We start from the raw sequence: 11,510 nt of genomic DNA, 5'->3' as shown, positions 1-11,510 counted from the left end.
GATAATGGCTCGTGCAAAACTTTCCATGATATTCTCCACAACACGTAGACGCAGTGCGGTCGGTTAGCGGTTGCCATGTTTAATCTGGTACCTAGAATCTCATTCATACTTTGTCAAACGTTAGCTGTAAAGATCCATGAGGTACAGTGGTACAGAAAAAAAGGCCATGCGGACAGATTTTGTCGCACAAATTTAGATGCATCTTCTATGGTCACAGTATTGCTAACAAAAAATAGAGTTTTATACTTTTACTGCAGTGGAGCTCCTGAGCTCTTTGCTTAAAGGAAGCTAAGCTAAGGTCACCGACCTTACGTTCTTTACAAGAACCAGTATGAGTGCAGCGGATCGCAATCCGCTGCCTCCAAGAGTACTTAAAGCCCTAACCAAGGCAAATGAACTCTTCTGTTCGAAATCGAAACTGTTTCTAATTGGTTTAATAGCGGCAGAATCGCCATATCTAAAATGCTAGAAAAAAAGTCATGCATGTTTATTAGTTTTACTGTATTAATCACGTATTAATATAGTAATACGTGATTAATACAGTAAAAACTAATAAATATGCATGACTACTGGCACTCCTTCCACGTAGTGGCTTCTTGTTACGGTGTAGCCAAACCATGTGTTATTACACCAACTTATGTAATCCACACCTACGTATGGTTACACAAGATGGTGTGACCTGTCCTTGTATACCAGGATACGGGTAAACCCATGACATTTACATTGTCGACACTCGGCCAATAGACAGGCTATTCGAAGGTATCGCCGCATGTGAAACGCGCCAGCAGTTTCACATCTGCGCACCAATACTTGGTGCCCGTTATATAGCGGGGCTGCCGTAGCTCTATCGCGTACAGAAAGCTTGGTTAAGGACGGTGACCCTCGTTCTATACTTAGAACTCGTACGATTGTAGCGGATCGCAACTTGCTTACTCCAAGAGTAGCAACAACCTTAACCCAAGGCTGGTTAACTCTACCGTTGTAAACGGTAGAGTTAATTACGCAAACTGTATTTCTCGGTTTTATCTGCGGCAAAGCCGCCTATATCTGAGACTATAGGTTTTCCTATCTATATGGAAAAACCTAATTAAATGTATAACTACTGGCTGTTCCAGCCACGTACTGACTTGTTACCCAAAAGTAGCTGTGGTCACACCATCTTTTGTAAACCACACCAATTTGTGACCACATCATCTTGTGTAACCCACAACACTGTGTGTTCACACCATCTTGTGTGACCCCGTTACACGTCACCCAGTTAAACTTTTTCTGCCGAGTATACCACCAAATGGGGTTCATAAACAGTATTTTGAACTTGTGGACATCGCGTGAGAATTGACTACAAGCTGAGTGTCATGTGGCTCGGTGATGAGATACAGCAATTGTTGGAATACGGCATAGCGGTGCAGCGTGCAACCGCGCTCTTTGATAGATCTGAGTTCTTAGCCCCTTTCTTTTCAAGGCTTTTCGTAGCGCGACACATGTCGCGTTCGACCCGTACACAAAACGTCCACGTCACCAATTGGGATCGTCGCCATCGAGACATGCTGATTGCTATATTTCTAAGTCAGGGAACGGTTGCGCATCTGCCACCCCAATGAGCTCGACCAGATTAAAGCGTTCCTCGAAGACTCACTCGGCAAAAAAGAATATGAATTTTGGCCTCTCTGCGAGTGGTGTGACGACAGTTCGGTAAATCAAATGTTTAGAAAACAATCGGCTTGAGGCCAAGTTGGTACGCGCTGTACTTGATCTGTAACAAGGATACACGTACCCTACTATGAAGGGGTGGGTGACAGAAGATGGTGTGACCACACAATGGTGTGGCTATATCTTAACAAGAAGCCACTTCGTGGCGGGGATGCCAGCAGTTTAACTAGGTATTACTATTAAGAAAACCTATAGACTCAGCTATAGGCGGCTCTGCTGCAAATAAAACAAATACAGTTTTGAGCGAAAAAGTTTATTTGCCTTGGGTTATAGTTGTGGTTGCTCTTGGAGTGAGCGGATTGCGATCCGCTACACTAGTACAGATTCTAGTATAGAACGTAAGGTCGGTGACCTTAGCATAGCTTCCAAAGAGCTACGGCAGCCCCGCTGCAGGGTAAAAGCGAGCTTATACTGCGGTTTTAGAATGCATATTTATTGCGACAGAAGGGAAGGTCGGGGAGTCGTGAATCCAGAGTGGATCTTCGGCTGATTGATAATGAGCAGCTGTTAGCAGGGTTTTTTGCGCCATAAACAGTGGGGGTGGAAGTGATTGGTTTTAATCCCCTGTGGTGAAGCCGAAAGAGGTAAAGTCAACTGCAATTTGCAATTGATAGGGTCATGGTGAAAGCGTTACCGCTGTTATGATATAATTATAACAGCTAAGTTTACTCAGACTAAATGGCAGACCCACTGCGCGATATTATGACGATCAAAGGGTAAGTAGCAATATTTTTTTTTCTTGAGAACGATTATCCAAAGTTGTCCTAGGGCTTGCAAGTCTTATCCCACTATATCAGGCCAAATTTCTTATCGAATCGGAGACGTGGATTCATTGGGATGTGGCTGTATTGATGGGCGGTGACGTCACCAGATGTTTCGGCCGCCATTGTAGGAAGTGCCGAGCTTATCATCTATCGTAGATATATCCGCCATTGAGCCACATACGGAACACATCTTGCCGGACGCGGGATAGGGAGCCTCAAGGACAAACGGATTCCTTCGATTTTATATTTAAGATATATAATTAGGTGGTGCTAAGAAATTCACCATGCATGCTTTTTTTGGGTAGTCATGAAATAGACCTGATTCAATTTCATGACGCGCTCCAGGGAAGAAATATTAACTAAATTTTGCGCTAAACGGTATTGGCTCGTACCAAGGGACCAGATTGGCGTTTTTCGATTCCGTTGTGACAGTCTGTGCCAGAATTCTGACGGTATGTGGTAAACTATGCATGCTCATCAGAAATTAACTGAAGTCATGACTGGAAACGATTTCTAAAAAACGTGTGCTTGAGAATAATATATTCAGCTACGCTATGTTCTGGACCCTCGCCCAGTTGATGACATTCATTTCTTGCTGATAAGATACAGCGATTTTTCCTTGGATATTTAGTGATCTTGGCATGGGTGTTCATGCAACATGCATTGTTTAATGCACCAATAATGTAACGGAGTTACACGTACCCTTGTATGAAAGGACGGATCGAACAAGATGGTGTGACCGAACATAGGTGTGTATTACACCAACCAAGAAGCCACCACGTGGCAGGATTGCCAGTAGTACTGTATGATCCTATATTAATTCGGTATTACTATGTTAATCAGAAAAACCTATGGTTTAAGATATTGGCTGCTCTGCCGGACTAAAATAATTAAATACAGTTTCAATCTTGAACGAAAGAGTTCATTTACCTTGTTCAAGGTGTATAGCACTTGGAGGTAGCGAATTGCGACCCGCCACACTAGTACTAATTCTTGTAAAAAACGTAAGGTCGGTGGCCTTAGCTTAGCTCCTTCTAAGCAAAGAGCTCCGACAACCCCGCTGCATAAAACGTTCAATTATGATGCAGCTGAGCGGGCCACATTGTGCCCCTGCACAGACCTCCATCGACAATATATCCATTCATAATCGTGCAGGCGCAAATTATCGGTTGTGATAGTTACATCAGACACTTGTGATCAGTGCTCGAGCGCATCCGCTAAGAAAATTCATTTGCCAAATGGAATGAGCCACACTTAGCCATTACATGAAGGGTTACTTCTGAATGCATTGTGGGAATTGATATAAGAAATTTACAGTCTGGTGTTCTCAAATGCATTCGTGATTTCTGATTTGAAGTCACAGACATTTTGCGTCATACAGAATGCTGGTCCCTACTTGGGGATCTATACTGGCGACGAGACCGACGTCTCTTTGTCATTAGAAGTGGGTAGCCACTTCTACTGGAGTTTTTCACGAAAGTTGAAGCTCAAGCTCTCGTAGTGGACAGCGTAAGCCAGTCCATCTACTGGACACTTTTCACACAAGTTGAAGTTCAAACTTCTGAAGTTCAAGCTCCAGACGCCCAATAACTTGTATCAATTGAATCTGAGGCTCAACCTCATTACACCCTTAAAATTATGATCTAGGAACCTGAGGTTTCATCACTAGAGCCTCTAGGAAACATTAGGGTGCTTCGCATTTAGCTAGGAACCATAACACATTTTAATTCACCTGCAAATTTGCCTGAAAAGGCTTACGTCGTTCTTCTTCCCTCCAAGTCGGACTCGTCGCACAAGCATGTTTGTTGTGTTTGACAGACTGTTTGTGAACCGCACCCTGTTACATTAAATATAATAAGCGTGTCGTTGCACCGACAAATTTCTCATTCCGAGCTGCCTCATTATAATCATAACCTGCAGCAGAATTGCACTCGCTACACCCCTTATAAGCTGTAGGCGATTGGGGATGAGCAAAAGCAAAGCTTAAGCCATTGAAGATCGAGCAGATCCTCTGCTCATGAGGTTGAAGTGCAGCCAAGAATGCAAATTTTTTAGCCATAAAACAAGCTTAATTTATACCCCTATCCAGGCTTTTTCGAGCTCTACACAACCATTCTATACCGTCTATGACGCTTCAGCCATGACAATCTGCTGTGACTTATTCTTATTAGCTATAAATGAACATGAAAGCGTTGTCGCGTTTGAGTGTGGCCAGATGAACTCTGCTGAGGATAACTACTGTGTAAATCATAAGGAGCTACTTGTAATGAAGTATGATCCGATCATGCAGCAGGGCTGCCGTAGCTCTTTTGCTTAAGGGAAGCTAAGCTAATGTCACCAACCTTACGTTTTATACTAAAATCATTTACGATTGTAGCGGATCTGCTTACTCCAAGAGTGCTTGACACAAGGCAAATAACCTCTTCCGCTCAAGATATAAACTGTAGATCTTTGTTATTTGCGGCAAAGCCGCGTATATTTAAATCTACAGATTCCCCGGATTAAATACATGCATAACAACTACTCTCTGTCTAGATGTAGCAACACCATTGTGTAGCAACACCATTGTGTGGTCATACCATCTTATGTGACCTACCCCTTCATACCAGGGTACCTGTAAGCCCGTTACAAACTCTGACACTTCCGCTCTGCCTTTTAAACTCTGCTTCAGGCGCTCGCTAATATCTTTGCTTGATAATGTAAGCATTTCCATACTCTGTACGTAAGCTATCGTGATTAGTGCCAGCCTAAGCAGCGGTGAGGTTATGACTCACCATAGCCATACTGAGAGGGAATTGCGGTGCGCCAAAACTTCACGACATTCGATTAGCAAGTCATCCGTCAAAGTTTAGGACAAGACAACGTTTCACACCGTCAATATTTTTTAAATATTCACTTGAAGACACATAGACACACCGTCAATATTTTTTGTATTCATTTGAAGACACATAGACGCAGATGAAGGCCATCGACGTCACCACGCACAAGTACGCATACGTCAAATCTAACGCAATATTTGATCCTTTCGGCCGTATCCACGTCGCGAAACACATGATTAATGTATTCATACTTTGGCATCTTCACGGTTTCCGCGAAGTGGCTACTGCTTTAGACGTACGTAATAAACGATTACCTTGAATCAATTAGGTCTGGCAAAAGCGGGAACGTTGATGTTAAACGCCTAAAGCCTCGCTGCAATCAGTTGATGGGATCTTAATTTTTTTCATCAAATCTCTCAGTAAATATTGAAAAATTGGAGAACTCTTTAAATGAAAGTGCTACAGATTTTTTCACAATACCTTGCTCGAGGAAGGGTGCGGTAGACAGACTTAAAACACAAATTCTAGCTTCACTTTCTATATGTAACCATGTCACGTACACCAAATTAAAAGGAATTGATTCCATGGGAAATTTGCTTAAATTGCCTGTGCAAAAATAGCGAAAGTGACCAATCAAAAACCCGTCTTCTAAATAATTGTAGTAAACAATTTCTAAAAACGGCCACTGTTCGGGAATTGAGCTTTTGATCATCATGAATGATGCAGATGTCATCTAGGCAGTCGATGAACTCATGTGTTGAGTCAATTTCAGTCTTTTTGGTCTTCTAAGCCGCAAGAAAATATCTTTATACACGATCGTGGCGGGTAATGCACCTATCATAGGCGTTGTCGGAGTAGCCTGCAGCAGCGATATAGTTAGGAGCGGTGGCTCGCGCGATGCATGACGAACCCAGCCACAAAAAACTTCCATCTTACAAATACGAGGATTAGAAAATTATATTTACGAGACTTGATCGCCCTCCTTCCGCGCGTTGATCTCAGCAGTCACAATGTCCTTATACTCTCTGTAGATAGCGATACCACCAGCCGGTAAGTGAGTCCGCCAGAAACAACACACATTTCAATCTCTGGTCTATGACACTTGTAGCGTCTTTCTTGGAGATGTGTCTTTCTTGGAGATGTGGGCCCTGATCGAGTCTCAAACGAGATAGTGTCTTTCACTGGTGTCAAGAAGAGGCAATCCGCCGCTTCAACCATGCGCTGTCAACCCATGCTCGCGGCTGGTTTGTGACGTAGACACCATTGATCTTTTGAAACAATCTGACCGGTTTAAATGAGAACGAAAATTAACATAATCCACTTCACGTCACGTTAAGGATGACAGTAATGCGCGTCGACGCAAATCCAGCCGACCGAATGACTGCACCGGTGTGATCGACAGTCACGGCTCCCGTGTCCTCGTAGCAGACCGCTGTCTCAACCACGAGCATGCTAAACTTTGCACCAGTCAAGTATTGCATGTAGGAGATCACTTGCGGAATGAGCTTCTTGTCCGTGAGAATTGTGAGATTGGTCCTAGTGAGAATAGTCCTGTGGCGGAGCGAGAAACTTAACTTGTCCATGAAGTAGGCTAGTCAATGCGTCGATGCTATAAATGGCTTGGGGGACATGCAGCAATGTTCAAATGACCTTATCCATGTCGACAATTCAGGCACATGATACCTTTTTCTTTGCTGAGCGATCTCGTCGCAGAGCATGGTCTCTATATCGAGTGGGATAAGCTTATGCTCACCACCAGCAAGGCGCTTCTGAAATGAATTTGTCGCCAGAATGTCATCACGCTTAGGTCACTATTTCTAAATGGCAACCCCATCCACGTCAAGACCCATCTTGCGGAAGAGAGACACCGCTTGCGAGGGTACGCTGCCTCCCACTCACTGAATCCACTTGATTACTTCCTGCTTGGATTGAGTTTCGGCGTGCCATCGTCGAGAATGCTTCAAGTGAGCGGGAAGCATTGTCTATTACCCAGAATATAAGCTGGTCTTCTAATATTTAATAGAAACATTGGCCGATTTCATTTCATTCGGACATCTCCGTTATATGGAATTTGGTATGCCATATGCAAAATTAGCCATGCACGTATTACGCTTGAAATTTGCGCAGCACAGATATATCCACTGTTTCTAAAATTTGATCAAAAGCTGAGCGACCCAGCTTTGATGCAAGGATGTTCATTCGCTCGCAAACGAAAGATCTCAAATCTAGTGCTAATACACTAGCATCTTGTTCACTTAAGTTTTGTTGGTGGTTTGTAAATCCAGCTTGCTCAACACCAAAGACTTCAGACTGATCGATTTTTTCGCTGCTATCGACGACCGCCTCTTGTTCTGCCCTCTCCTCTGGCTCGTCATTAATAACTTCAGCACAGATCTCTAGTACCTGGCCAATCTTTTCTAACATTTGTTGCTCAGCCATCATCGATATTAAGCACAGTGCTGCCGCCCACAACTTTCGACGTAACAGTGTCAGCTGGGATTCACCAACAGTGTAAAATAGCCTTAGCATTACATTCACAAGTACTGCTAGCACTATGTGGTCGTTCATCAGCACAACATTCAGCGTGAAATCAATGCTTGTGACCATCAGCCGAGCTAGGACACTCAAATAAGCAGCTAGTACAGATTCCGGCTCGTGGTTGGCTTTGACATGCTGAGACTGGATGCACGATCTCACCATAGATTTCACCACAGGTACAATTGAAGACAACTGATCAATGGAGATTGTCGCAACAATATCTTCTGCGACTTGAGCAATTTGCAATGAGGCTTCAGCCTTTACGTTGCCAATTACACCCAGCAAAAGCTTACACACGATTGTCTGGTGGTCATGCCAGAACTGAATTTTTCCTAGTCGTACGTAATTCTTCAATAGTCTAAGTAAAAGCACGACATGCTCATAGTCACGATCCATTAAATACATTGTCTGGCTGAAGAGAACGTGAAACTCTTTGGTGTACACTGTGGACGCGTCAACCGTCTCATTCCAAAGTTCCAACCCACTTTCTACTAAACAAACGTGGTCCGGGTTTGAAACATCAGTTGAAAAATGAATCAACTGTGTGCTCATAGCTAGCAATGCGTCCGTGTCGCCAGCTTCAAGCGATACATCATAATGTAATCCCTTGAGACAGGACACAAGTTTGGTCATCAGCCGGAGAATTTTGCTTCGAACCAAATTGCTCGCATCACTTTCGCTTGCCCAAATCGTGGGAAGCGGTCCTATAACTTTTTGGGAAAACTTAAGAATATGGGCACCACAAGCTTGAATAATCGCTTCGAGACAATCAAATATTTTCATCTGGCTCTCCAATTCCACTGCTTGGGGGAAAGTGGCGAACAAATACTCAAGTGATCGCGGCAGAAATTGAGCAAACGGATCGTATTCAAATCCCCAGTCACTCACCATAGACTCTAATGTCTGTATAATGCGCAAACTGAGCGCAACACCGGTGTCCGTTTGCTGAAATACTGGCAAATTTAAAAGCGCATCGTATAGTGGCGGTCTTACACTAGTTGATAGCTGAGCAAGATAGCAGCTAACAAGCCAAACAATACGATAACGTAGAATTGGAAGTCCCCGAAATGAGCCAACCGCTGCATCTTGGTTAATGAGAATCGGTACCAGGTTGGCAAGAAACCATGGCTCAAATTCGAAGCAATCGTGGAGATCATAACAACCCAAACCAATAGCTACGAGCACTGCATCTATTTCAAGAACTCGTCCATCATCACCAGCAGTAGATATTTGTCCACGACCCAATTCTATTAGATATGCCGCGATACTGGAGACAATTTGAGTCAATGCTGGGATTGTCTGGCCTGGAAAATTTTGCACCACTGTAAGATATAAATTTTCAGCACAGGAACGTACTGACTCTTTTGCTGTTAAGCTTTCCATGAGAGCAAAGTATGTCTCTGGTTCACTCAGCCACTTATCTAGATCTCCAGGAGTCAGCATCATGTAGTGCATAATCAATAGGTTAATCATGGATTTAAAGCGATTTTCGGTTTGCGTGAAAAAGTTCTGCAATGACGTTTGTGCTTCGATCACCATGGTGTCCGTTAACGCGACTTCTCCAGCTGCTGTGATAACCTTCGCGATAATTCGCGTCGTCCCATCAGAACGCATGAGACTTTCATTTTTGTACAGCCGACAGCTCAGTACGTTAGCAAAGAAGTTGAGAGCATCTATCTGTAGACGCTTAGGTGCCGCAAGGACCGTCAAGGAAGTTGAGGAGAATACATTTAACACATTCCAGAACAATGTGAGGTACGGTGATAAGTACTGTCGAAACTCTACGGGATACGCGTGCTGCACCTCCACGACGATAGCAGCAATATGATGCATATACTTGTCAAGTGTTTGTGTCGCTTCTTCCATCTTCGATGTATGCTTGATACGACTAAACTTCTCAATTTGAGCCTCAAATGCATGTCGGAACTTCACTATGCTTTCCAATTGTTTGTAAAACTCAATCAACGCTGATCGTATGAGCTCTCCATTCTGCACTGTCGACAAGTCTCTAAATGCGTGAAGCAACATCGTTGAAATTAGCTTGGTGGTTCTTACTAGTACATGCAACTGTTGTGCACCTGTTACTGCACACAGCTTTTCCAGCTTCTCTACTATCGTCTCTCTTATTGCTCCTTCCTCGGTCTGAAGGTAATTGTTCAGTTGCGTAGCTGTTACTGTCCAGTACTGCAGCAATAGAGGTAGCATCTCAACGCTCATCATTGCAAATTGTTTGCGGTGCTGCATCAGACGCCTCGCTGCCAGCTCCTTAATTACACGATAGCACACGTCCACGCTTCGTCGCTCGGCGACCATGTCTACAGCTCCGTGTGGCCGTCTTAATGGCTGCATCATCACTGAAAAAAGTTCCTCAAAGCTCCACTGACTTGAAAAGTCAGCGCGCGCAATTATGGCGACGATAAATGACAAATGCAGCGCCACTGTCTGGTGCGGCTCGTGCAGCGCTGCAAACAGCAATACGCCGCGTATATGATCGCGTTCCGCATCGTTCAGCATATTTGTCTTCTTGTGAGCCCTCCATTGCTGTTTGATGTAGTGTTTGAGCCATAGAACAGCCAGTAAACGCAAGTCCGAGTCGTCTGAATCGACCTCGACTGGATTGCGCGGCGTTCGATCGACATTAGGGACCACCAAAAACATATTGAGCATTGAATCGACAAATGAGGCGGTAAGAGGTGCCTTTTGAAGCTGCTGTAGCTCCAATTCGGCGGCCAAACGCTGAGGCTCCGGCGCGCGCAAGCTCAGAGATAGCAGCTCGCGAATTGACATTTTTCGTCAGAACTTGTAAAGGATTTCACCTCCTATCACTCAATATTTCGATTTGATTGTCATTGTGGACCACATAGTCCTCATGTAGTTTTAGATTTAGTTTGTAATTTCTTAGTTATGATTACACCCAAAATGCAGTCTAGCAAAAAGGCGAAAGATTCACACGGGTAAATCCATGTAAATGTATATATCCTAGCTTATCATACGAAGTCTAACAGCCATTTTTCGATCCCTCGCAGGTACCGCTCCCAAGGTACAAACATGTGACGAGTTGTAGGTATTGGATAACCGGGCGATTAAAACCAGAAGAGAATTCGTGCCGTGGGCAGTGCCTGTGTCGATGACACTGGGTGGCATACTATCACTTTTTGATTCATAATTTTTGCTAGAAAAGGTCATGAAGAATATTGTTTTGGACTTATCGCAACTTAATGCGGGCCCGTTGAGCAAGAATCTCTATTCGGGAAGTAAAACCTTGATTGCTCGACGATCGTGACGCGTACATCCAAACGCAATGCGTGTTGCTAAAGTTAGCCAGTGTCATCTCGTGCAGACTTATCCGAAGGCTGCGGACTTAGCGTATTGTTCTTCTTCTATCGTTTCCACGATTTGAATGCAAAAAGTGGGTGGCGATATGTCGCCAGATCCTCGCGCCGTTCAGAGTAGGAGATGAGAGGAAGGGCAGCGTCTTAGCGAGACCAAGCGCCTCGAAATTGAGTTTCCATCCACAAAAATTGTTGGAAACAAGTTGAGTCTCCACCTTAGTAAACCAGGAGGAGTTATAAAACTCCTAACCATTTGCATAATTCCATAGCTACAAGCAGAATACATTCATTTGAAAATTCACCTCTAAGCCACCAGGTCCTTCCTTCCTATCTGTCATCTACAGCAT

At 43.9% G+C, this 11,510-nt stretch overlaps 2 protein-coding genes across 2 annotated transcripts; both read right to left on the bottom strand.

Moving 5' to 3' along the window:
* Nucleotides 1–5,635: 5,635 nt before the first annotated feature.
* Nucleotides 5,636–6,261, bottom strand: PHALS_14827 (uncharacterized protein). Its single transcript, XM_036407558.1, has one exon. It carries the CDS (start codon nt 6,222–6,224, stop codon nt 6,027–6,029), a length of 198 nt encoding a protein of 65 aa, XP_036262981.1. The 5' UTR covers nt 6,225–6,261; the 3' UTR covers nt 5,636–6,026.
* A 1,138-nt stretch (nt 6,262–7,399) lies between these two features.
* PHALS_00201 (Nuclear transport receptor KAP120 (importin beta superfamily)) lies at nt 7,400–10,618 on the bottom strand (the record flags this gene model as incomplete). Its single annotated transcript, XM_024729014.1, has 1 exon — nt 7,400–10,618. The coding sequence occupies one exon, from the start codon at nt 10,616–10,618 to the stop codon at nt 7,400–7,402; it is 3,219 nt and encodes a 1,072-aa protein (XP_024572242.1).
* Nucleotides 10,619–11,510: the final 892 nt, after the last annotated feature.

The sequence above is a fragment of the Plasmopara halstedii genome (genome assembly GCF_900000015.1).
Source record: "Plasmopara halstedii genome assembly, contig: Scaffold_110, whole genome shotgun sequence".
In the NCBI taxonomy this organism is placed as follows: domain Eukaryota; phylum Oomycota; class Peronosporomycetes; order Peronosporales; family Peronosporaceae; genus Plasmopara; species Plasmopara halstedii.
Note: the sequence above shows the minus strand (reverse complement) of the source record. Positions and strands in the feature narration are given on the sequence as shown.